Raw genomic sequence first — 27,890 nt, forward strand, 5'->3', positions numbered from 1 at the left:
TGCTTTATTTTTTAAAACTTATTTTGTGATTGTAAAATGTGTCATATTCCTGTAACCTAATGTTTACCCTTGAATTTCTATCCTCTCCTTCCTGTAGGCACCCAAATTTTCAAATGTATAATTAATTCTCATTCACTCAGTCCTTAATGGTACTCTTATCTCCACTTCTACCATTCTATTGAAACTGGTCTTTGAAAGATCACCAGGATCTCTTGGTTCCTAGATCTTATGGCTTTTTCTCAGTACTTATTCTCTTTGACTTCCCTGTGACACTTGATATGATTGACCACTCCCTCCTTGTGACTTCACCTTGGCCTTGTGACTTTGTCCTCTCTTATCCCCACCTCCCCCACACACCATCCCCCCCATAACTACCACAGTTATTTCTGTGTGTGGTCCTCTTCCCTTCTCTCTCCACATTCACCCTGGTAACCACATTCCTTCCCAGAACTGTTATCTAATCAGCTCTGGGAAGATAACTTTCAAATCCAAGTCATTGTTCATGACCTCTACACGTCTTTACCTGGATCTGTGCATCCAGGTGGCATCTGAAGTGCCAATTCAAAACCAAACTCATCTTATAACTGCTTCCTCTTGTGAATGACACTCTAGACTGGAAGCCCTCAAGTCATTATCTCTGATAGCTTTTTCTTTTTAGCTCATTGACTCTTCTTGTAAAATCTTGCATCTATCCTCACTATTCCTAGTTCAAGCCTTTATGATTACACCTTTGGGGTAGATTATTGCAATAACCTTGTAACTGGTGTTTCAATACACCATAGCTGTCCTCCCCACCCCCTTCAAAAAAAATCCCTCTGGGGATATCCACTTCCATCGGAATAAAGGCCAAACTCCCTAGCCTGGCATTCATGGTCTCCTAGGATTAAAGCTCATTTTCCAGTCCTGGTTAAAGCCAGTGCCTTGAAAAAAAGGGACTATATCTTATGTTTCTCTGAATTCTGAAGGCTCTCACACTGTTTGAAGTTTTCATTTCAAACAAAGTGGACTGTTTGCTTCCTAGAATTGCCCACGTCCTTGCTTGTTCTCCCAGTTATCCCTCTCCCTAGTGTCTGCAATTATATATATGTGTGTATTGTTCCTACCAAATTGTAATCTCCATAAAGGGATAAATCATATATTTTATCTATCTCATAGCCCACAAAATACCTAATAGAGTGCCTTGTACATAATAGGGGTTCAGTGAATGTAAATGCTTGTTGAATAATATTTTCTAAGAGGCACTGGATATGTGAAAACAGTAGTAAAATGCATTATGGTGTAAAAGTTCACAGAGTTTATGACCTACATTGATTCCATTCAAAATTCTTTCTAGAATATGAGTGATTCTGAATAGCAAGCAGCAAAGATTGAGAGGAAACTAACTATACTAGGCAATGGGACTAGATGGGAGTCTGTTGCCCTTTATACCATTAAAACATGTAGGGTTATAGAAGCTTATGATATGCAGGATTTTTAGCCAGTTTTAACAATTGGGATGGTTTATGATTATATTTTGAGAGCTTTGTCTGTCCATGGGCCATTTGTTTGCTTTTGTTTGGTTTGTTTTTTAGCAGAATACTTCTATTTGTTATATTAGGTCTTAGTTTCTTGTTGAGAACTATGTTACATATTGCCTTGAATCCCTGACATTTTTAAAAAATGGAAATAATAATCTAATGTACATGTGGATTTGCAGATCTATGTATTATATGGAAGCAGCATAAAGCATTTCTTAAAAGAGATAAGAAGGAATTTGCAGCATTCCTACAAGTGAATCTTTTCTTTTTTCATAATTATTACTTATATCTCCTAATTTTATCCTAGGAGTTATTCATTGACATTTATGATTGCAAAAAGGGATCTGAAAATTGCATTAGAACACTTTGTAATTTTATCACCTTTTGGTATCACTGTAATTTGGTTGGAGAAATAGAGCTATGCATAAATTGAGCCGGAATAGTCATTTTGCCCCACAATAAAGTATACCCATCAAAGTCAGTCATGGCTCACAGGAGATGTTCCTGTCTGTTTACTAAGTATCAGTTTTTAAACAGCATCATGTGTTTTATGCTATTCTAGGTATTTAACATTTTGAATGTTGGAATACAATAATACTCATGCCCTTTTTTGTTTGTTGGCTTATTAAGTTAAATTGGAATCCTTTCCTCTTCTGGTTCATAGTCCAAAGGTGAAGAAAGCCTCTCATTGCTTTCCTTAGCCTGTATGTCCTCTAGAGATTCTGTTTACCTAAGAGTGAGAATGAACTAAAGAGAGTTTAGGGTGGGCAGGGAGAAGAGGGAAAAAAACAAAGGACCTGGTAATTATGCTGTGAGGGACCCTGAGAAGACTGATAGCATTGAGAGTAAGGGTGGGAGGAGGGGCTTCATACTTTGAGACCCTGCTATCTAAGCTAGCTTTCTTATGGACACCTGCTTTAACTTGTAGTGGTATCCATGAACCAGTTTGGCACTCTATTTGTGTTTGTCACTACTTATGACCAAAACATTTGAACATTTTGTTTTTAAGGTGTGTTTAAGAAGTCTGATGGCTGGGTTGGCTTAGGCTGCTGTGAACTGGCTATTACCTTGGAGTGTCGACAGGCATGCAAGCAGGTAACACTTGGCAATCAGGCTCTTAAGCAGCGTGGAGTAGAGTTTCAGTTTTGGCTGTGTCTTGGACCTAGCCTACCTCATATCTTTGGAGAGGTGACCCATAAAAGCTGCAAATTTAGCATTTCTTACATGGACCATTTCCTTTTAGACATGCTGCCTTTTCAGTTATGGCTGCTGCATGTAAGACCCTCAGCCTTCTCTTATTCTTTCTTAACTTCTATCTGCCACACAAAGAAAGAATATGTTAGGAATCAAGGCCTTTTGTATTCTGCCTGTGGTCATGCTTAGTCAATGCTGAATGACTCCAAATGGTCGTGTAAATTTCAGGCATGCTTGGATGAGAGCAGTTGACACAGTTGGCTTATTTTGCTTTCATCTTCCCTCTGTCGTTCATCATGGGTTTACTCTGAGTATGTTCTTTTATACCTTCTCTGCCCCTAAGGTGAGCCTGACTCCTACAGTGAATTATGACTTCTCTTTGATTTGATATATCTCAGGTCCAATTCAGGTTAGGCCCCTGAACTCTTCTTCACTGTATATTTTCATAGTGGTTCCTCAGAGTGCTGTGGAAAAACTGGTCTCCTGGCTCCTCATACTCCAAATGGTGGGAGTATGCAAAACTGGGAAATTTAAGTGTCCCTAAAACTAAACTGGAAAGCCTTCTCTTATTTTCTCCTTCTAGTGACTGGTCTCTAGACAGGAGTATATGAGACATGGTGATGCCTTCGCTTTCATACAGACCACTGAGCCACACTCTTTGGGCAGCACATAGCCTAGCTATCTGCTGTTCTCCTCCAGGCATTGAGATGAAACTGAGTTGTAGAGCATTTGAGCTATAGTACATCTAGTGGGCCACGGAATAGTTGCCAGTCCATTCTGCTTCTTGCTTTCCCTGTCCTCATCAGCTGGTCTATTCAGAATTGCCTGAGCCTAGGTGATAGAACAGGAGGAAATAGAACAAGGAACCAGAGTCCATGGCTCTGGAACTCCATCCCTAAATGAGGATTATCATCATGTGGAAGAACAGCCACCCCTCAGCAGATTTGTTTTGGCTTGTTTTTTATAGAAAGTGTATACTTAAATGTAGTAAATAACTTTCTATTTTTCTGTGTGTCAGTTTCCTCATCTGTAGAAGGAATAATATCTTCTACATAAACTTGTTAAGAAAATTACATAAAAATAACTTATTAATTGCCTGGCATTGCTTTTCCCTCTTTAGTTGTCTCCTCTGTTATATATGGATCTTGGCTCATATGGGAACTTAAAACATGAAGGGTTAAAGAAAAAGAAAACTATAAATGCCCTAGCAAAGCTTCACAAGAAAACTCACTGCAGCAGAGCTTCAGAGCTTCACAAGAAAATTTGCTACAGAATGGAATTCAGCTTAAAAAAAAAGTCCTCTGATTTACATTTCCTTCAAAGTTATCTAGTTTCTGAAATAACAAAAGGACTGTGTCATTATGTGAGATTAAAGCCATAAAAGTTAGAGTGAAATTCTAGCATATCTGGAGCTAATGTTTGTTTAATGTGGATTAAATAAATTAATGCAGAAATTTGTTATTTTTTAGGCATCTTCAAAAAATGATATTTCCAGAGTTTGCAGAAAAGAATATGAGGTATGCATTTTATTTAACAAATTTGGATAGACTAATTAGATGTTATCAGAATTGATAAAATCACTCAAATTTTAAAAATGAATTCATCGTTAAATAAATTGCCTTTTACTTTATGGAAAATATGACGTTGAGAAAAATGTCATTTACCTTTTTTAGAAATGTTATAATTTTAATTAACTTGTTGAAATTAAACGTTAATTTGAAAGAAATGCTAAATCACATATACAGAGGATTTAACCTTTAATGTTTTCATAATAAAGCAACTGGTTGTATCCAAGGTTGTAAAATAGTTTTTCTTAGGTTCCATATCCTTTTTTGCCCCTTTTCCTATACCTTGATCCATCCAGGTATCCACTTTTATCAACTACCTCTAATTGGAAGAAACAAAGTCACATTGCTAGTGTGAGTAGCTTCAGACTTTCCTAGCATCTTACATTTGGGGGGGAAAGGTACATACCAAATTACAAAGGCTATTGAATCTGAAGGACTCTTGTCTCCTAATGGTGGTGTTTCAAGCACTGTGGTATCTAGATTGGGTGTGGGGGGGACACAGGTTGAGGAGGGGCAGAGGTACAGGAGGTATTTCACACCAGGCAAATATGTACAAAAGATTGTCCCTAATGTGATAAAGCTCCTCACTGGGACTACTTTGTTCAGTTCCTAGAACTTCATTGTTAAGTATGACAATATTATTATTTTTTATAGTGTAAGACCGTGTAATAAAGCATACTTAAGCACATATGCCTCATTCATCATTTGTATGTATAAACATTGAGATTCATATTGCTTTTAATAGTCTGTATTCTCTTGGAGAAGAAAGATAGAACAACTCTCTTAACTGCTTCTAGATTATAGTTCTGATATTTTTTTCTTTTCTCAAAGCCTGTAATTATATCTCTCGATTAATATTTTGGAATTGGAAAAATCTTATTTATCCTTTGTTCCTTTGTACTATTGCTAAGTTATATCTGTTTCTCTGAAGACAAATTTCCAAATTAACTGCAACTCTTCTCTGTTCTTATTGAAAAGAGCCTTTCTACCAAGAAGTAAAAGATCTTTCTTTTTTTTCTTATCTCTCTACCTTTGAAATAACTAGTTTTAGTTTCTCTTGAACAAAGTGGCTAACTGTGATAATTCCTTCTTTTCTCCCATATGATGTCTGACACTGTCCATCTCCTGTAGCCTGTCCTCCATTATTTTAGTGTGCTTCCTTCTCTTGTCTGGATTTCTGCATTGCCCTAGGAAGTCTGCCAGTATGTGTTGATGAAGGACGGGACAGGAAAGGTAAGAGAGATAAACACTGTCCTATGAGAGAAATACTAAGAGTAGTTTACCTTTTCCAGTCTATCCTCCCCTATTTGGCCTAGAATTAAGCAACTATCTTCCAAAAATATACATGCCAAGAAGGTTCTTTTGCATATATATAAACGTAAAAAATATATATGTAATACATATATGTAAAGTATACATGTGTTTTATATATATATATGTGTGTTTTATATATATATAAAACTGTACAAATTATTCAAGATAATTCAAGATTCAATTTGATTTTTTATGTTATTTAGAAATAAAAAGAGAGAAGAGCACTTTAACACAGAAAGAAGTTTCTGCATTATAAGCCCCAAATAACAGTCACTCTCACTGAATTGTTAAAGTCTAGTCTAGACATAATGGCTATTTGTTATAAAGTGAATTGGGTAACATTGGTGTAGTGCAACCTATTTTAACTGGATTAGTTGCTTATCAACATTAGAATAATTTATAAAACTAGGCTTTGGTACCTTTTCCTTAACACTGGAGTGGTCCCTGGAAGTGAACTTCCAGATGTGTAAGCTATTCCTTTAGGCTTACAACTTTAGGGGTTAACATTTACCCTGAAGGATGGTGTTGTGCAGTTTGACTAGAGATTCAGAGAATGAGCGGTTATATTTGAAGGAGCTAATGTTTATCTTCACTGATAAGCTGCAGCAGAATCCCCTTTGAGGGGATTTCCTGAGAAATAAACTTACATGAATAAAGTTTAAAATTTTTATGCCATTTAAGATTGTTTTGTTCCAACCAAGCTAAGATAAACTAGTGAAATGTAAAGCATTTTTATGTCTGGTTTTATAGTATCTGGTTTCTTTTTAGGCAAATCAACAAATATTTATTGAATAGTGAGAGGCAGTTTTATTATATTAGAAAGAAAACAAACTTTCGGGAATTCCCTGGTGGTCCAGTGGTTAGGACTCCATGCTTCCACTGCAGGGGGCACGGGTTCGTTTCCTGGTCGGGGAGCTAAGATCCCTCATAGCTGCACAGCATGGCCAAAAATATATAAATAAAATAAAATTATCTTAAAAAAAGAAAGAAAACAAACTTTGAAGTCAGATCTAGGTTAGAATTATGGTTAAGCTACATATAGCTCAACTTCAAATACTAAAGAATTATACCTGAGTCAAGATAGTTAAAATATGTACTGAACGTGCAAGAACTCAAGGAAATTGGAAAGCAGACTGAGCATGTTGGGAGTTAACAGGGAAAACTTTGCAAAAGAGAGGCCTGAAAGGATTGGTATAATTTGGGTCAGAAGACTGGATCAACAGCATGTTAGCAAAAATGCACATGACTGAGTTAGGGGGTGAAAAAGAAGATAGGCCTATTTTGGGCTGAGAATCTGCTTGGATAGGCAAAGTGGGACCAGATCCTGGAAAAATGATATTTTGGGGCTCAGCTCATTATTTAGTAGAGGGAGATGATAAAGATTCTGTGATAGGAGACCAACATAACAAATAAAAGTCCAATATTTTAGAAAGCTTCAAGTGTTAGGTATGTGCAGGCTAAGTTTTAGATCCCCCAAGTTCCTCTAACTTAGCTAAAAACAAATAAGGCCCACAATTAGCATGATAGCAATAAAATCGAGTATTTGGGAATAAATCAGAGATTTGAAGGTAGAGTCCATCATTCAGGATTTGTTGTAAAGGATTGAATATAGGAGATGATGTTCAGGGAAATATAAAAAACAATTAGTGAATTGGGAGATAGGACTAAAGAAGTTATATGGAAAAGCAGCGCAGGATAGGCTGAAAGAGTTTAAGGAACATGGAGAATAGAAGAAGTATTCTAATTGGAATACTCAAAGAAGAAGAAAGAATATGGGACAGAGGCAGTGTTTAAAGAAGCCCAAGAAATCTCCAGCAGGATTTTTTTTTAAATCCATACGTTACAGACAGACCTCATAGCCACAGGTCTTAAAAGCAGTCAGGAAAAAAGACATTGTCTTCAAAGGAGGTCAACAGCTGATTTTTCAGTAGCAATAGAGGAAGCCAGGAACAGTGGAATGATACCTAAACTGTTCTGAGAGAAAATAGCTATCATATCCAGCAAAAATATTTTTCAAGAAAGAAGGCAAAATTAAGGTATTTCCATACGACAAAAACAGAGAATTGCCAGTACTGGACCCTTGCTAGAAATCCTTCTTTAAAGGAAGTTCTAAAATATCTATAATTATTTGAGATGCAAAGGAAAATGAGAACAATAAAAATACAAAGTGACTAAGTTAAAACACACAGGTTGTATAAAACAGTAATAATTTATTATTGAGTTTAAAAAAAAGAGAGAAAATACACAGCAAAGATAGCATATACATTGGGAAGGGATTTTAAAGAAATTGAAGTATATTGTTAGGTCTTTTTAAGTGTAAAAACCGTATCTCAGAGGTAGTTAGGAATACCAGACTAAAGATGAGGAGAGATCATGCCCAAAGTCAACCATGAAGTAACCCTTGAATGTTGAAAGTGAAAGAAAGCTTTATGAAAGAAAAAATATAGAAAAAATAGAAAGCTGATTTTGAAAATCATTTTTAGGGAATGGAAAGAGAAGGAGCCATGTACTGATCTGACATTCAATGAGAATATTAGATTGAGATATTCCAAGAAAAAGAGAAATTCTTATTAGTGAAAGTGTTCAAAGATTTACTGGATAAATACATTGTGGAGGGGATTTCTGCAATGGACAAGAGATTTGGCTGTTCTCCCATCTTTGCAGTTCTCTTATTCTGACTCATACCTGTGAAAGAGTACTTCCTTCAGAAATTGAGAATACTTCTTTCAGAATCACACACATTTGGTTAGAGCTATCAAAATCAACCAGTGGCTTGATAACTCCATCACAGATGTGTTCAAGTATCATGGGCATGCTGGTTCTAGGTTAGCCATGCGTTTTCACAGGCTTGGTCTTGGCCCATCTAGACGTATTTATCAGGCCACATGCACTCATGGATGTATGATACTAGACCAGGGATAATATTTAAAATATTAAACAACTGGAATGACCGGCACCAACAATCAGAACAAATGCTGGATATAAACTAGAGCCATACTAGTTTAGCCATACTAGGGCAAATTGGCTAATTAGGACTAAAGTAAAAACTTAATCATGTTTTCCATGAGGTGTGAGACATCTAGTGTAATACTTTTTGCATAGTCTTTGTCTATAGCTGGCTGAAAACATTTTCTTCTAGCCACCAAGACGGTGGTTAAAAACAAAAATTGGTTGTTGATAGTGATTTTCTTGAATGTCAGAATAAACATCAAGATGATATGAGGCTGGTGTATTTCCAGAGACCTGGCAGTGTCTGTAACATGATGAGACAAATTTTAGTTTCAGGTTCATAAACCCATTTCATACCTTTATGTCACACCTTACCTGCCGTTCTCTAACATAATGGCCATAAATATATATACCTTTCCATTTGCTGCACGAGCCACTGAAATACAGTGTTGCAAATTTGTCCTCAGACTTTTGTGCTTTTACTTTTTTATTCCTTCTTTCACAGATCCTTCTCTATGCTTTTCTTTATATTGTTTTCAGAAATGTGATTTTCAATTCTCTCCTTTCTTCCTAGCTTTCTTCAGTCCAGTTATTTGATGTTATTTCATTAAGGAAGTTGAGAAACTGAAGGAAAGTCAGTAGGAGATATTTTTGTTAGGCTTTGCTTTTTTTTTTTTTTTAAGCTTAATCCATTTAAGTTTTAAACTAAACTGTTGCTAAATAAAACTAAAATAATGTTCTGTCTTGGGGCTCTGGTTCTCTGAGAATGCTGAGATAAAATTAAGACTCTGAGGATATTAAAAAGGCTCTAAGAACCACAAAAACAAAGATGGTCAGCCTTGTGAGTGCCAGGCTCAGTTGTGTCAGCACTATCCTATCAACACACAGCTAAATGCATAAGAGAAGAGTGCAGGTATGTGTTAAATTTTATTTTTTGAATATTCACATGTTCAAAATTCAAAACAGTGTACAATAAAAAGTCTCTTTCCTACCTCTATACCACAGCCACCCAGTTCCTAAGGTCACCAGAGATATTTTATGCACATAAAAGTAAATATGTATATATAGTCCTCTTCTACCCTTCTGTACACAAATGGTAACTTACCACACACTTTGTGGTACTCGTGGATGCCAGTGTTTGGTGCATATTTATGTATGTCTGTATGGGCTGTCCAGTGTATCCTCAGGAAATGTCGCAATAAAATGTTCTGTTTTAAAGATTTCTATGTTTTAATTTTATTTTGTTCCTTTTCTCTCAAATTAACCTTGATTCTAGATTTACTACCAGAAGCATAAAGGAAAAGGGATGAAAAAATAGCCCTAAAAATTTAGACCTAGGAGGGCAGGGATGTAGGACCAGCAGGATTCTCTGGACAGCTAGAGGCCTTCTGTGCCTAGGTATGATTGGATCTGTGCTGCAGTAGTTCCAGGAATAGAGTAGACCTTCTTACGTGGCAGATGACAGCCTGGGCTTTGGACAGTTGGCTTGGGGATTTTAGCAAAAAGAATCATGTGGTACTTTGCCTCAGCAGAGCCTTCAGCACCTAAATGTAAAGCTTCTTTTAGTACCAAGGAAACTCCAAGAATTGTCAGAATATGGTAAGTAGAAGACTGTGAATGGGAGGCTTTGTAAATGGTAAAATGCTATACAGGTATGCTGTATCAGACTAGATTTGAGCCGTTACCTGCAGCTGATGAGCTCCAAAAAGAGCGAAACCTATTAGGTCCTGCAGTACTGGCTTGAGATAGTATAAAACCTTGATTACGTTCCATTTGTATGTTGTTTTGTTCTGTCATATTTTGTACTGGGGAAGGGAACAGCTCCCATTTAGTCTCCTTGAGCTAGTGTATTTCCTCTGCAGTCCATTCTTCTTATAAGTCACCTGAATGAGATCATCCCAAAAGGGAAATCTGATCAAGTCTGATTAGATTGTTACCTGGTCTGATCCAAATGGCCAGGTTTTTCTCCCTAGGCAATCTCATCTACTCCCATAGCTTTAATTGCCCCAATATGATGACAACTCCAGAATCTTCTTTGCTAACCTCTTTTTCTCCTGAATCACTGCTGGATATGTGTTCTTTTGATGTTCAACTGACATTTCACATCAGCCAAACTGACTGTTAACCTTCCCTACCTCTTCTTCCCTCCACCCTACTGCTACACAACACCACACATACACACATCCCCAAACAAAAACTTATCATTTTTCTTGCATTTCTTGCTTGGTTGTTTAAGTACAGTCCTCCCAGACACATAAACTAAAAGCCTAAGAGGTGTTGTCTACTCTTTCTTCTTTCTCACCACCTCCCACAAAACAAAACAAAACAAAAAATAAAAAAACTGGCTATTAAGCTCGAAAGATTTGCCTCTGAAATATGTCTTAAATTGGTCTCCTTTCCAGATCCTCAGTTACTGCCTACGTCAGGCCTTTATACCACTTTGGGGGACAACTACAATAGCCGCCCAACTAGCTTTCCTGTCTATAATTTCTCCTCTTATTTACTATCTCCACTTCTCCTAGGGTGACCTCTTTAAAGACCAAATATGGTCATATCACTCCCTTCCTTGAAACTCTTCAGTGGCTCACCTGTAAGATAGAGTTCATGTTCCTCAGCCTGGTATACTTAAGCTTTTCTTGACCTAGCCCCTGACTCTTCCCTCCTTGATGCTTCAGCAGCTTACTGCTTATAACTTCCCAGATTACCATGTGTTGTATTTGTTAGTTGTAGTTGTACCACCTGTTGCCCTCCTGGAATTCCTGTTCCCTGAATCCATCCTATCATCCCCATCCATTAGTAGGCTGGAGCCAGCTCCTACCAGCTAGGGAGAACTGGTTGTTAAATATTCAGGAATTTGGCAAGCCAGCTTTTAACTTGAAAGGCAGCTGTAATGGGGGTATTTATACCACACATATCAGCAAATATTACAAATAAGAACTCCCCTTCACCCCCACCCCACCCCAGCGTGCCATAACCCCTACTGAAATTCTGGCTTAGATGGTTCCTCTTTAAAACCTTTCCTGCTCAGCCCTCTACCGTCACACACACAAAATTAGTTGCTATTTATAAACACTTGACATGCTTTATTATAGCATTGGTCACCATATAGTGTAAGTCTTTGTTTTCAAGTCACTTTTTAATGCTAAAGTCTTGAGTTGCTAGGACAGAGTCCATTGTCTCAGTTGTCTTTGCATGCATGTCATTCATTCATTCCTTCCTTCAACATTCATTGAGTTGATACACTTAATATGTATCAGGCACTGTTCTCAGAGTACAAAGATGGAAGGATTTAGCCACTGTCTGTAAGAAGTTCATAGCCTAGTCCATGGGAAGAGAGAAATTCAAATAGTCCGTTACAATACAGTGAGACAAGTACGTTGCTAGAAGTCTGTGCAAGACACGTTGAAGCCTGAAGGAAAAAACCCTTCCCAGGGTAATGGGGAAGTCTTCACAGAGCAGGTAAGACTTAAAAGATGAACAAAAATTTGTTGCCTGTAAATAGGTGCTACAGTTAGTATTTTTATAGATAGAATTTTTTAATAGAAAGTTTTCCCACTCTGGACAGTACACAAGTTTCTTTGTTTCAGAGTAAATAGCAGTTTTATGTGAAAACCCTGTGTAAATGTCTATGAATCAGGCATTCTTTGAATGAGCAGAGAAAGCACTGAATACTGTATCTGTAATCACAATATTGTGTAGCAAACCATCCCAAAACTCCATAGCCTAGAATTATTATTATTTAATAATAATTTATTATTTCTGGTGCATTTAGCAGGCCTAGCTGCTTCTGGCTGGGCTCACTTGTGCATCTGCAGTCAGCTGGCAAGTCAGCCAGGGTCTGGCTGGTTTAGGATGCCCTTGGCTAAGTCAGCTCAGCTCTCCTCTATGTGTCTCTCCCAGCCTTCTAGCAGGCTAGCTCAGGCAGGTTCCCATGGTGGTGGCAGGGGCCCAAGAAAAGAAGTGGAAACATGCAAGTATATGTGCATGTCTCTACTTACCTCATGCTTGCTACTGTCCACTTAACTAAAGCAAATCACATGACTAAGTCCAGAGTTAGTGTGGAAATGTAAAAAATTGGGGCCATTGCTGCAGTCCATTTGCCACAAACACATACTCTGTGTAAACTGTATTCTAGACCTTATGTTACTCTGCAGGTATTATTTGCCAGTGAATTTGCTTCCAGCTGGTTGGATGCTCTGGGTGATAATGAGCAAACTTCTCTGAGCAGTCTGGACCTATTAATCTTATCTCAGTTTTGGGTTTCATTTTTATCCCACTATTGAAATGACATTTATTATTTGGGAGGCTGAAGAGTCATTTGTTTAGTGATATCCATGTCCTATTAAACTCCTTTACATATTCTAGTCACTTAGATTTTTTTTTTACTAAAAAGCCATGGTGTCCACAACAAGGAGAAAATACCTTGTGGAGGTTTAAAAAACATGTTTTTAAAGGTCAGTTATTGGGGAATTCCCTGGTGGTCCAGTGGTTAGGACTCGGTGCTTTCACTGCCATGACCTGGGTTCAATCCCTGGTCGGGGAACTAAGATCCTGCAAGCTGCACAGCGTGGCCAAAAAAAGAAAAAAAAAAGGTCAAGGCCTCACGGGCCCAGCCGCTCCGCGGCACGTGGGATCTTCCCAGACCGGGGCATGGACCCATGTACCCTGCATCGGCAGGCAGACTCCCAACCACTGCGCCACCAGGGAAGCCCCAACTTAGCATTTAATAAGCTAGATTCTTCATGCAAAACTTCAAACCGGGAGAACTCTCAGTCCATCTGTGAAAAGCAAACAGATTTTATTTATTGAGACCTTAGGAACAAAGCAGCCCCTTTTAACTAGTAGCCTTGGGAATAGGAAACATTAATAACAGTTCATAGAATGTACTCTTTTGGGTCTTTGTCCAGAAGTGACTAAAATATCCAAGATTCAAACCTGGTTTTGTTTGTTTTTAATAAGATTCATGTGAAATGTTTGTTTCATTTTCATCATCCTCATCATTGGTGAGAAAGGGAAGCTGGAGGGACCAGTAGTAGTAGAAGGGCAGTGGACAGAGAAAGTATTGAGACAAGTGGACAAATGGAGAAATGCCAGAAGGGGTCACTGAAGTAGAAAAGTGAGTGACCAGGTCAGAAAATAAATCTGCAGAGCCAAGTTCTGAGCAAGAGTTTAGAGCCGCAGAGTCTACCTCGCAGATGGACCCCAATGGCTCTTCCCCCCAGAAGGAAGGTCAGTGTGGCATAAAGGATCACATAGGGTTCCCTTGACTTTGATTTCACTCTGTATCTTAGTTTTTCTGCTAGGTGTGCCCACAGGTGGGAGGGCTTACTGCAGTTCTCAAAAACCATTTTAGGTAGGGCAGGGAACTGGCTAATGAAAGCAGCTGCCTGAGGAAAGATTTCATGATCAAAATTTTTTAAGGGAAATAATAATACTTCAAGCAAATGATTTTTTTCACAATTTAAGATGTTGATTTAAAAAATAGACTTAAAATAGGTTACTCTATGGACATAAATTCAACCTTGCATTGGCCTCATTCAGAATAATAATCCAAAGTCTGCTCACAGGATAGTGTCATGGGAGAGCACTGGCAGAGCAATCTGGGTTCTAGCCCCACCTTTGCCCTTTGCTTACTGTGTACATCTCTATCCAGCTGTATAGTGAAGGCTTTGGGACTTGAAGGTCTCTTGCTGTCAACGCTTACATACTGACATGTTCTTTGGGTCTCTGAGGTTTTTGTAGATCCTAACCTCAGTTACACTGTAATTTTGATTTATAGAGTAAGATGAGTGGGGTGAGGGAGCTGCTATATGGAGTCACATTGAGTATTAATATTGGTGGCAGAAGATCAAAAGAGGCTTGGGGGCTTCTCTGGTGGCGCAGTGGTTGAGAGTCCACCTGCAGATGCAGGGGACACGGGTTCGTGCCCCGGTCCAGGAAGATCCCACATGCCGCGGAGCGGCTGGGCCCGTGAGCCATGGCCGCTGAGCCTGTGCGTCTGGAGCCTGTGCTCTGCAACAGGAAAAAAAAAAGAGGCTTGGTATAAACCCAACTGAGTATAAACCCTCAGTTACTGCCCACTTTTGCCACTAGATGGCGATCAGACATTTGAAAGACTTAAGAATTGACTAGCTAAGACCCTGATGGACCATCTTAAGAAATGAAGAAACTGTCAGCCAGAGCTGTAACTCATGTGTGTCTTAAGCCCTGTCAAACTAGTCAGCAGTAGTTTTAGCAGTGAAAAGGTAGAGTTACCTATAGTTTATACCTTAGGTAGAGTTACCTAAGGTTAAGAATCTTTTATCAAAGAGGGGGATATGATAAAATCATGATGCGTGAAAAGTAAGCAACAGAGAATTGATGAATTCATCAAATACCAGTATACTTGAGTGAAGGACCATTCTTTTTTAAATTTAATTTCATTTTTTACTGAAGTATAGTTGAATTACAATGTTGTGTTACTGCTGTAAGCAAAGTGACTCAGTTATACATATATATACATTCTTTTCCAATATGGTTTATCACAGGATATTGAATATAGTTCCGTGTGCTATACAATAGAACCTTGTTGTTTATCAATTCTGTATATACCAGTTTGCATGGTATATATACCATGCAACCCCAAACTCCCAATCCAACGCTCTCCCACCCACCTCCCCCTTGGCAACCGCCAGTCTATTCCCTATAAGGACCATACTTTGAAACCTTAAAACTGGTAAAGATAAAGAAAGAGATGTAAAAATGGTATTAACACTAGAGGTGCTGTCATGTGGAAATATAAAAGTTTTTAGTTCAACAAGTTAGAGTAATGCTATGCATGCAAGGTCTATCAGTGAACATTAAGGGAAGCGAGAAATGCTTAGGGAACATCTCTGAGCTCTGGATGTGACATCAAGAGAGACAGCTGAGCCCTTCTATATCAGCGGTTAGCAAACTTTTTCTGTGAAGGGTCAGAAAGCAAATATTTTAGGCTTACCAGCCAGTTTAGGCTTACTGTCCACTCAACTCTCCTATTATAGTGTGAGGTAACCATATACAATATGTAAATGAATGGGTGTGACTGTGTTCCAATAAAACTTTACTTACAAAAACAGGCAGCGAGCAAGATTTGGCCTGGGTGCCATAGTTTGCCAACCCATTTGTGGGTGAAAGCTAGGGTCCATAAGTAGTTCTCCTTTCTAGGCCTCAGACTCTGGCTTCTGTCAAATGAGTTGGATTAGCTGATCTCTGACATTTTTCAGATTTTGTGTCCTTTAGTACCTCTCTCTGAAGCTAAGTGATCCACAAGGCTGACCCAGAGTGATATTTCTTTTATTTTTAAGATCAAATTAAAAAAAAAATCAAGCTTGAACAAATTTGTAAGTTTCTAGAGCAGAATTTCTCAACCTTGACACTATTGACATTTGGGGCCGGATAATCCTTTGTTGTAGGGGAGCTGTCTTATGCATTGTAGGATGTTTAACAGCATCTCTAGACTCCTCTACCTACTAGATGTCAGTTCAGTAGAACACCCCAACCTCCCCGTGTTATGACAAGCAAGAATGTCTCCAGACATTGCCATATGCCCCCTGGGAAGCAAGATTACCTCCACTTGAAAACCACAGCTCTAGAGACTTTAAGAGTAACTGGAAGAATAACAAAAATGGAAATCAGGCCATGTAACCCAGGACGGCCACCAAGATAATAAACATACTTCTTTAGGAACAAGGCCAAAAAAGCCAAAACCAAGAGGAACCAAGAGGAACAAGAGGAACAACCAGCATATTAGAAAGAGAATGGCAGGGAATTCCCTGGCGGTCCAGCGGTTAAGACTCCGTGCTTTCACTGCTGAGGGCCCTGGTTCCACCAGGAAACTAGAATCCCACAAGCCTCTCAGCTCAGCCAAAAAAGGCAAAGCAAACAAAAAAAAGAAAAGAGAAGGGCAATGAGAATTTTATTTACCCAGTTAAGAGGGGCTGGAAAGTCGGTAGCAGATGACTTTTTTTTTTTTTGGCTGCACCAGGTCTTAGTTGCCACGTGTGGGATCTTCAGTTGCTTGCAGCATGAGGGCTCTTTTAGTTGCGTCATGCGGGATCTAGTTCCCTGACCAGTGATCGAACCCGGACCCCCTGCATTGGGAGCTTGGAGTCTTAACCATTGGACCACCAAGGAAGTCATGGTAGCAGATGACTTTTTAATATTGATTTAGATCATTTTATTGAAAGTGTTCCTGAAACCATTGAACCAAAATAGAGGGCTACCTATAATGGGTAGCTGAAAAGTCAAACTAAAACAAAGAAACATGGATGAAGAGAAATATAAAAAAGACCACTATTAAAGAATACCAAGAATATTTACTTTTCACTATTTTATATTATTTGATGAGATCTCTAACAGAAAGAATTCATACTGGGTGAATTCATTAGCCCTTATCTATGGGTCCTGGGTATTTTGTTTTGCTTTGGATAAATCAAGTGTGGTTTATTCCTACAGTAGAATATTATTTAGTAGAGAAAATGCAGTACAGCTTTACACAACTACGTAGATGGATCCTTGAAGCTAGGTTTTAAGTGTCAGTAAAGCTGATCCTTTAATAAGTCTAGATCACGTAGCCAGCTTGGAAGTTAGTTGCAAATAAAAGCCAAAATCATCTCTATTCATTAATAAGGGTGTACTTGTTTTCCATCTACCTTTTATTTATGCCCATATTCTTTTAAGAATTTATTCTCTTCCAAGTGTGATATTAATCATAGTCTACAAGCCCTGATTATCCAAATAGCATTGTACAAGGACGTTTTTGTTTGTCTTGTTTTGTTTATTTTCCTTACAGTGACTTTAACACAGTGTGATATTTTCCGAATAGTGATCTAAGAGATCTAAAAACATTAATTCTAGTCTCAGATTCTACTTTTGACTTGCTCTGTGACCTGGGGCAGTCTCTCCCCTGCTAAGGAAATGGTTTCTTTATCTGTAATATGGTAGAGAGATTCCCCAACTCTGGCCCCAGGATGGCTGCATAAGAATCATCTTTGAGGCCTTGTTTTAAATTTAGATTTCTGTGCTTCATTCCCAAATTCCAATTCTGTAGTCTAGGGTAAGGCCTAGGAAGCCCAGGTGTTCTAGTGCATGGCCAGGTTTGAGAACAATTAGAGGTGATCTCCAAGGTCCTTTCAACTCTAAAATGCAGTGGTTATATGAAATACGTATTTCCCTAAATAACCTTTATTATATTATTTTCTGAAAGCTTTTTTATGTTCTACAAGAAACAATTGAGATTACTACATTGTACTTTCCCCACATACACACATTGGTACAGCTTTACATAAACTTGGTTTGCTATAATGTGGTCAGCTTATGGCTTGGGTGATAATCTTGATCCCCCAAATGTATTAGAAGATGGTTTCTCTTTTCACCAGAATGCTATATCATAGTTTCTTTGTTTTTAATCTTGGATTTAGAGAAGGATTAAATAGTTTGATATCCTGATTTCCATATAACTATAAAAGTGGAATAAAATTAGAAATTCTATGTGGTTGTTAATTTCTGTTTTTTTTCCTTTAATTTACAGAATGCTCTTTTCAGTTGCATTAGCAGAAATGAAAGTAAGTATATTGTTGATGGTTATGCAAGCAATCCAAAGAGAAAAACATGGTTTACAGAATATGATTTAGCTGTTATAAATATTGCCAAAACTCTGACATTATAACTTAGGCTGTTACTAAACCGTCTGAAGGAATGTGCACAGCAAGATTCTGATAGGCTCTTTCCTCTGGAGTGTTTGGGCCATTCATGAATTCTAACAATTCCCATGTCCTAATTACAGATGTACAAAGCAGATATCAGTGCTGGGTGTTTTAGAGGAAGATCATGCCCCACTTGGATAAACAGAAGTTGAACACTCCCACGTAATATAACGTAATATAATTGCAGCACTAGCTGAGGGCTGCCTCTCAGTTCATTCAGCAGATATTCACTGACTACTTGCTCTGTGCAGGGCAGATGCACACCTGTGGGGGACACAACCTGTACACAACTCTGGGACATGGTGGGTATGGGATAGAGTTACTGATAAGGTGCCACGGGAGTTCAGAGGAAGGAGGGATCACATCTTGCAGGGGCGCTTAGAGGTGACTTCATGGAGTTGGTAGCTGAACTGGGCCTTGAAGGATGGACATGATGTGAGCAGTAGAGATTGGAGGAAGGGAATTCCAGCTGAAGGGAACAGCGAGAGCAGTTGGAGATGGGGAAACACGTGTGAGGAGTAAAGAGTTGTTAGGTGAGCTTGGCAGTGGGGTGTATTAAAGTATAAGAAACATTAGCTGTCTGTACTTTATCTTCTACTCTTTCTAACTGGGGTTTAGTTCAAGATTTTCCAGATAGTGTTTAGCACATAATCCTTTATCCTCCCACGCTGTGAGGAAGCCAGCCGAATTGGGGCATCAGAAGACAGGCATCTTTGTCCTATTCTCACTTGTCTCCTCTGTCCTCAGCATCCCTCACCCCTGCCCCCAGTTTTAGCTTCATTGAGGTTGACAATGATAAATGTAGCCATTAATGATTGTTCTTTGTGATTAAAATGAACAATTCAGCAATGAACAATGTAAGTTTGTTAGTAATTTCAAATCAGAAACTTAGCTGGCACAATAGGTATGAAACAGTTTCCTTGTCCAGGAAAGAAGCTTGTCTTGCTATCAGTGTAGTCCTACTTTAGTTCATTTGTATATGATTTTATCATTATCATTATTTCTGGAAGTCACCTGAGTTCCCTGCTCATTCCTTGGTCTGTGGTATCCACCAGAAACCTGATTCTGGTTCCTCTATAACCATCCCTAATTATTATCAGAGGTTTCCTACCTGCCATTTTCTTAACCTTTTCCAGCCATACCTCTACCCTTTTGGCTCCCTTCAGCCTCCCACAGACCCCTTAGCCTCTCCTATGAGGACCTCTTGTTCTTCATTATAACTCCCACATCTGCACCCCCAGCCACTCATCCTGCTCTTCCCAGATACCTTAAATAGTCCACCTTGATTTTTAAAAATACATACGTCCAGAATCGTTTATTCCAAATGTGGATTTTACTTTTCAGTGTTGAAGCAAGTCATATCAGTTTTGAGGTGAGCACTTTCAATTTAGGCATAGTCTTGGAGATTTTCAAACAGTATAGAACTTTAGGGATTTTGTTTCAAGATGGACAGTTATATAATTTGCAAATTTATGAAGTGGTCCTGATATCTCTTGGTTTTTACTGGTCCTATTTTATAAATGTGAGGTATTTGGGGTTTTGTTTTATTTTGATATGTTTGATTTGTTTTGCTTTGGTTTGCTTTGTTTATGAATCTCCACAGATCCAACGTGGAAGGAAGCTGTTCCAGTGGTTCTCAACATGGGTGCTATTAGCATTTTGGGAGACAGTTTCGATTATATGAGACTTTCCTGTACGTTGCACAGCCCTGACCCCCATGTGCTAAATGCCAGCAGTCATCCTTAAGTCATCATGAAAACCAGAAACACTTCCACATGCATCCAAATTCTCCCAGGGGCTGGTACTGCTCCTGCTGAGAACCACTGCACTATAGACTATAAGTTGACAAATAATGACTTTCTCAGACCAGTGAGCACCTGAATGTCCCCATGGCCATGCTTATAGTAGTGCTGACTTTAACTACGTGTCTTCTATGGCATGGTTTTATTTCTGAAATTCAAAAAGACACATATTGTTCCATCATTATTATGATGATTTAATGTTAGCAAATAGCTGATTTCATTTCAATGTAATCTTTTTTTTTCCCCTAGTGGGCTCAGTTTGTTGCAGTTATGCAGGCCATCACACAAACTGCCGAGAATACTGTCAAGCCATTTTTCGAACAGACTCTTCTCCTGGTCCTTCTCAGATCAAAGCAGTGGAAAATTATTGTGCCTCTATTAGTCCACAATTAATACACTGTGTAAACAATTATACCCAATCTTATCCAATGAGGAACCCAACAGATAGTAAGTAAAAGCCACATATTCCTCTCATTTCAATCTTTGGTAAAATAATTTGTAAAAAAAAAAAGAAGTAAATTCTTGAAGATATCTACAGTCTGGGTCATTTGGGAAATACCAGGCTTCCTTTGGTCTTTAGATTTGGCAGACTGGACATTATCATCACAGCTAAAAGATGCCAAGAAAGACAGAGCTGTCAAGGGTGTGAAGAAACAGGCACTCTCTATTCTGAAGTGGGAAAATTCACTGGTATGGATACTTTAAGAGGGAAAATTGGGTTATGCCCATGAGACTTTCAAATAATCATACCTTTTAATCTAGCAGTTCTATTTCTCAGAAATTATCCTTCACAAAAACTCACAAATTTTCAAAAATACATCTATACATATAAAGGATGTTTACTACAACATTGCTGGTATAGAGAAAAATTTTAAATGACCTAAACATCCACCAATAGGATATTGATTAAAGTTGATTAAATAAATTATATATCTGTATAATAACTACATTATACAATCAACATACTGGAAGACGTATTATGTAAATCAATGAAGTTAGAACACTCCCTCACACAATACACAAAAATAAACTCAAAATGGCTTAAAGACTTAATTATATGACATGATACCATAAAACTCGTAGAAGAGAACATAGGAGAAACATTCTCTGACATAAATTTTAGCAATATTTTCTTAGATCAGTCTCCCAAGGCAAAAGAAATAGAAGCAAAACAAACAAATGAGACCTACTCAAGGTTATAAGCTTTTGCACAGCAAAGGAAACCATAAACAAAATGAAAAGACAACCTGTGGACTGGGAGAAAATATTTATAAACAACACGACCAACAAGGGTTTAATTTCCAAAATATGCAAACAGCTTATACAACTCAATATCAAAAAAGTAAACAACCCAATCAAAAAATGGACAGAAGGCCTAAATAGACATTTCTCCAAAGAAGACATACAGATGACCAGCAGGCACATGAAAAGATGCTCAATATTGCTAATTGTTAGAGAAATGCAAATCAAAACTACAATGAGTGAGAGGGCAGACAGCAGAAGCAAGAAGAACTACAATCCTGCAGCCTATGGAACAAAAGCCACATTCACAGTAATATAGGCAAGATGAAAAGGCAGAGGGCTATGTACCAGATGAAGGAACAAGATAAAACCCCAGAAAAACAACTAAATGAAGTAGAGATAGGCAACCTTCCAGAAAAAGAATTCAGAATAATGATAGTGAAGATGATCCAGGACCTCGGAAAAAGAATGGAGGCAAAGATCAAGAAGATGCAAGAAATGTTTAACAAAGATCTAGAAGAATTAAAAAACAAACAGAGATGAACAACACAATAACTGAAATGAAAAATACACTAAAAGGAATCAATAGCAGAATAACTGAGGCAGAAGAACAGATAAGTGACTTGGAAGACAGAATGGTGGAATTCACTGCTGCAGAACAGAATAAAGAAAAAAGAATGAAAAGAAATGAAGACAGCCTAGGAGACCTCTGGGACAACATTAGACACAACAACATTTGCATTATAGGGGTCCCAGAAGGAGAAGTGAGAGAGAAAGGACCCAAGAAAATATTTGAAGAGATTATAGTTGAAAACTTCCCTAACATGGGAAAGGAAGTAGCCACCCAAGTCCAGTAAGTGCAGAGAGTCTCATACAGGATAAACCCAAGGAGAAACACGCCGAGACACATAGTAATCAAATTGGCAAAAATTAAAGACAAAGAAAAATTATTGAAAGCAGCAAGGGAAAAATGACAAATAACATACAAGGGAACTCCCATAAGGTTAACAGCTGATTTCTCAGCAGAAACTCTATAAGCCAGAATGGAGTGGTATTATATACTTAAAGTGATGAAAGGGAAGAACCGACAACCAAGATTATTCTACCCAGCACAGATCTCATTCAGATTCGATGGAGAAATCAAAAGCTTAACAGACAAGCAAAAGGTAAGAGAATTCAGCACCACCAAACCAGCTCTACAACAAATGCAAAAGGAACTTCTCTAAGTGGGCAACACAAGAGAAGAAAACGACCAACAGAAACAAACTCATAACAGTTGAGAAAATGGTCATAGGAACATACATATCGATAATTACCTTAAACATGAATGGATAAAATGCTCCAACCAAAAGACACAGGCTTGCTGAATGGATACAAGAACAAGACCCATATATATGCTGTCTACAAGAGACCCACTTCAGACCTAGGGACACCTATAGACGGAAAAAGATACTCCATGCAAATGGAAATCAAAAGAAAGCTGGAATAGCAATACTCATATCAGATAAAATAGACTTTAAAATACAGAATGTTACAAGAGACAATGTTACAAGGAAGGACACTACATAATGATCAAGGAATCAATCCAAGAAGAAGATATAACAATTATATATAATATTGTAAATATATATGGTGCACCATAGGAGCACCTCAATACATAAGGCAACTGCTAACAGCTATAAAAGAGGAAATTAGCAGTAACACAGTAATAGTGGGGGACTTTAACACCTCACCTACACCAATGGACAGACCATCCAAACAGAAAATTAATAAGGAAACACAAGCTTTAACTGACACAATAGACCAGATAGATTTAATTGATATTTATAGGCCATTCCATCCAAAAACAGCAGATTACACTTTCTTCTCAAGTGTGCATGGAACATTCTCCTGAATAGATCACATCTTGGTTCACAAATCAAGCCTCAGTATATTTAAGAAAATTGAAATAGTATCAAGCATCTTTTCTGACCACAATGCTATGAGATTAGAAATCAATTACAGGGAAAAAAACGTAAAAAACACAAACACGTGGAGGCTAAACAATACGTTACTAAATAACCAAGAGATCACTGAAGAAATCAAAAGAGGAAATCAAAAAATACCTAGAGGGCTTCCCTGGTGGCACAGTGGTTAAGAATCCGCTTGCCAATGCAGGGGGAACGGGTTCAAGCCCTAGTCTGGGAAGATCCCACATGTCATGGAACAAGCAAGTCCGTGTGCCACAAGTACTGAGCCTGCGCTCTAGAGCCCGTGCTCTGCAACAAGAGAAGCCACCGCAATGAGAAGCCAGTGCACCACAGCAAAGAGTAGCCCCCGCTCACCTCAACTAGAGAAAAGCCCGGGTGCAGCAACAAAGACCCAGTGCAGCCAAAAATAAAATAAATTAATTTTAAAAAATCATTAAAAAAACCCCTAGAAACAAATGACAGTGAAAACACGACAATCCAAAACTTATGGGATGCAGCAAAAGCAGTTTTAAGAAGGAAGTTTATAGCAATACAAGCCTACCTCAATAAACAAGAAAAGTCTCAAATAAACAATCTAACCTTACACCTAAAGGAACTAGAGAAAGAAGAACAAACAAAACCCAAAGTTAGTAGAAGGAAAGAAATCATAAAGATCAGAGCAGAAATAAATGAAATAGAAACAAAGAAAACAATAGCAAAGATCAATAAAACTAAAAGCTGGTTCTTAGAGAAGATAAACAAAATTGATAAACCATTAGCCAGACTCATCAAGAAAAAGAGGGAGAGGACTCAAATCAATACAATTAGAAATGAAAAAGAAGTTACAACAGACACCACAGAAATACAAAACATCCTAAGAGACTACTACAACCAACTCTATGCCAATAAAATGGACAACCTGGAAGAATTGGACAAATTCTTAGAAAAGTATAGCATTCCAAGGCTGAACCAGGAAGAACTAGAAAATATGAACAGACAAATCACAAGTAATGAAATTGAAACTGTGATTAAAAATCTTCCAACAAACAAAAGTCCAGGACCAGATGGCTTCACAGGTGAATTCTATCAAACATTTAGAGAAGAGCTAACACCCATCCTTCTCAAACTCTTCCAAAAAATTGCAGAGAAAGGAACACTCCCAAACTCATTCTATGAGGCCACCATCACCCTGATACCAAAACCAGACTAAGATAATACCAAAAAAGAAAATTATAGACCAATATCACTTCTGAATATAGATGCAAAAATCCTCAACACAATACTAGCAAACAGAATCCAACAACACATTAAAGGGGTCATACACCATGATCAAGTGGGATTTATCCCAGGTATGCAAGGATTCTTCAATATATGCACATCAATCAATATGATAACCATATTAACAAACTGAAGAATAAAAACCATATGATCGTCTCAATATATGCAGAAAAAAGCTTTTGACAAAATTCCACACCTGTTTATGATAAAAACTCTCCAGCAAGTGGGCATAGAGGGAACCTACATCAACATAATAAAGGCCATATATGACAAACCCACAGCAAACATCATTCTCAGTGTTGAAAAACTGAAAACATTTCCTCTAACATCAGGAAGAAGACAAGGATGTCCACTCTTGCCACTTTTATTAAACATAGTTTTGGAAGTACTAGCCACAGCAATCAGAGAAGAAAAAGAAATAAAAGGAATACCAATTGGAAAAGAAGAAGTAGAGCTGTCACTATTTGCAGATGACATGATAGTATACACAGAGAATCCTAAAGATGCCACCAGAAAACTACTAGAGCTAATCAATGAATTTGGTAAAGTTTCAGGATACAGAATTAATGCACATAACTAATAAGAACCTGATATATATTTTTAAAAACTCAAAAATTCAGAAAAAGAAAATTAATGCACAGAAATCTCTTGCATTCCTGTACACTAATGTTGAAAAATCTGAAAGAGAAATTAAGAAAACACTCCCATTTACCGTTGCAACAAAAGGAATAAAATACCTAGGAATAAACCTACCTAGGGAGACAAAAGACCTGTATGCAGAAAACTGTAAGACACTGATGAAAGAAATTAAAGATGATACCAACAGATGGATAGATATACCATGTTCTTGGATTGGAAGAATCAGTATTGTGAAAATGACTATACTACCCAAAGCAATCTACAGATTCAATGCAATCCCTATCAAATTACCAATGGCATTTTTTACAGAACTAGAACAAAAAATCTTAAAATTTGTATGGAGACACAAAAGACCCCAAATAGCCAAAGCAGTACTGAGGGAAGAAAACGAATCTGGAGGAATGAGGCTCCCTGACTTCAGACTATACTACATAGCTACAGTAATCAAGACAATATGGTACTGGCACAAAAACAGAAATATAGATCAATGGAACAGGATAGAAAGCCCAGAGATAAACCCACGCACCTGTGGTCAACTAATCTATGACAAAGGAGGCAAGGATATACAATGGAGAAAAGACAGTCTCTTCAGTAAGTGGTGCTGGGAAAACTGGACAGCTACATGTGAAAGAATGAAATTAGAACACTCCCTAACACCATACACAAAAATAAACTCAAAATGGATTAGAGACCTAAATGTAAGACTGGGCACTCTAAAACTCTTAGAGGAAAACATAGGAAGAACACTCTTACATAAATCACAGGAAGATCTTTTTTGATCCACCTCCTAGAGTAATGGAAATAAAAGCAAAAATAAACAAATGGGATCTAATGAAACTTAAAAGCTTTTGCACAAAGGAAACTACAAACAAGATGAAAAAACTCTCAGAATGGGAGAAAATATTTGCAAACAAATCAACGGACAAAGGATTAATCTCCAAAATATATAAACAGCTCATGCAGCTCAATATTAAAAAAAAAACTCAATCCAAAAATGGGCTAAAAACCTAAATAGACATTTCTCCAAAGAAGACATAAAGATGGCAAGGAAGCACATGAAAAGCTGCTCAGGGGCTTCCCTGGTGGTGCAGTGGTTGAGAGTCCGCCTGCCGATGCAGGGGACACGGGTTCATGCCCCAGTCTGGGAAGATTCCACATGCCGTGGAGCGGCTGGGCCCGTGAGCGATGGCTGCTGAGCCTGCGCCTCCGGAGCCTGTGCTCCGCAACGGGAGAGGCCACAACAGTGAGAGGCCTGCATACTGAGAAAAAAAAAGAAAAAAAAGCTGCTCAACATCACTAATTATTAGAGAAATGCAAATCAAAACTATAATGAGGGATCACCTCACACCAGTTAGAATGGGCATCATCAGAAAATCTACAAACAACAAATGCTGGAGAGGGTGTGGAGAAAAGGGAACCCTCTTGCACCACTGGTAGGAATGTAAGTTGATACAGCCACTATGGAGAACAGTATGGAGGTTCCTTAAAAAACTAAAAATAGACTTACCATATGACCCAGCAATCCCACTACTGGTCATATACCCAGAGAAAACCTTAATTCAAAAAGACACATGCACCCCAATGTTCATTGCAGCACTATTTACAATAACAAGGTCATGGAAGCAACCTAAATGCCCATCGACAGACGAATGGATAAAGAAGATGTGGTACATATATACAATGGAATATTACTCAGCCATAAAAAGGAATGAAATTGGGTCATTTGTAGAGACATGGAGGGATCTAGAGACTGTCATACTGAGTGAAGTAAGTCAGAAAGAGAAAAACAAATATTGTATATTAACACATGTATGTGGAACCTAGCAAAATGGTACAGAAGAATTGGTTTGCAGGGCAGAAATAGAGTCACAGATGTAGAGAACAAACGTATGGACACCAAGGGGGGAAAGTGGCGGGGGATGGGGGATAGTGTGATGAATTTGGAGATTGGGATTGACATACATACACTATTATGTATAAAATGGATAACTAGTAAGAACCTGCTGTATAAAGAAATAAAATTCAAAAATAAATTTTAAAAATAAATAAAAAAGAGAAAACTACAATGAGAGAAGGAAAAGAATTACACCTCACACTAGTCAGAATGGCTGTCATCAAAAAGTCTACAAATAAATGCTGAAGAGGGTGTGGAGAAAAGGGAGCCCACTGACACTGTTGGTGGGAATGTAAATTGGTACAGCTACTATGGAGAACAGTATGGAGGTTCCTTAAAAAACTACAAATAAAGTTACCATATGATCCATCAGTCCCACTCTTGGGTATATTTCTGGAAAAGATGAAAACTAATTTAAAAAGATACATGCACCCCAATGTTCATAGCAGCACTGTTTACAATAACCAAGGCATGGGGCTTCCCTGGTGGCCCAGTGGTTAAGAATCCGCCTGATAACGCAGGGGACACAGGTTTGAGCCCTTGTCTGGGAAGATCCCACATGCTGCAGAGCAACTAAGCCCATGTGCCACAACTACAGAGCCTGTGCTCTAGAGCCCACGAGCCACAACTGCTGAAGCCCTCGTGGCACAACTACTGAAGCCCCCACACATAGAGCCCGTGCTCAACAACAAGAGAAGCCACCACATTGAGAAGTCCGTGTACCGCAACGAAGAGTAGCCCCTGCTCGCCGCAACTAGAGAAAGCCCATGCGCAGCAACGAAGACCAAATGCAGCCAAAAATAATTAAATAAGATTTATTTA

The 27,890-nt window shown here is 38.2% G+C and overlaps 1 protein-coding gene across 3 annotated transcripts in view; it reads left to right on the plus strand.

Annotated features, from left to right (window-relative positions):
- The window catches only part of RECK (reversion inducing cysteine rich protein with kazal motifs), a 71,776-nt gene that overhangs the window by 12,098 nt on the left and 31,788 nt on the right, over positions 1–27,890 (plus strand). For all 3 annotated transcript variants that reach the window (XM_065878761.1, XM_065878763.1, XM_065878762.1), the window contains exons 5-8: positions 2,527–2,612; positions 4,181–4,228; positions 18,090–18,123; positions 20,316–20,513. In XM_065878761.1, the coding sequence (XP_065734833.1) occupies positions 2,527–2,612; positions 4,181–4,228; positions 18,090–18,123; positions 20,316–20,513 (366 nt within the window). The remainder of the gene's footprint in view (positions 1–2,526; positions 2,613–4,180; positions 4,229–18,089; positions 18,124–20,315; positions 20,514–27,890) is intronic.

The sequence above is a fragment of the Phocoena phocoena genome, chromosome 6, assembly GCF_963924675.1.
Source record: "Phocoena phocoena chromosome 6, mPhoPho1.1, whole genome shotgun sequence".
Classification (NCBI taxonomy): domain Eukaryota; kingdom Metazoa; phylum Chordata; class Mammalia; order Artiodactyla; family Phocoenidae; genus Phocoena; species Phocoena phocoena.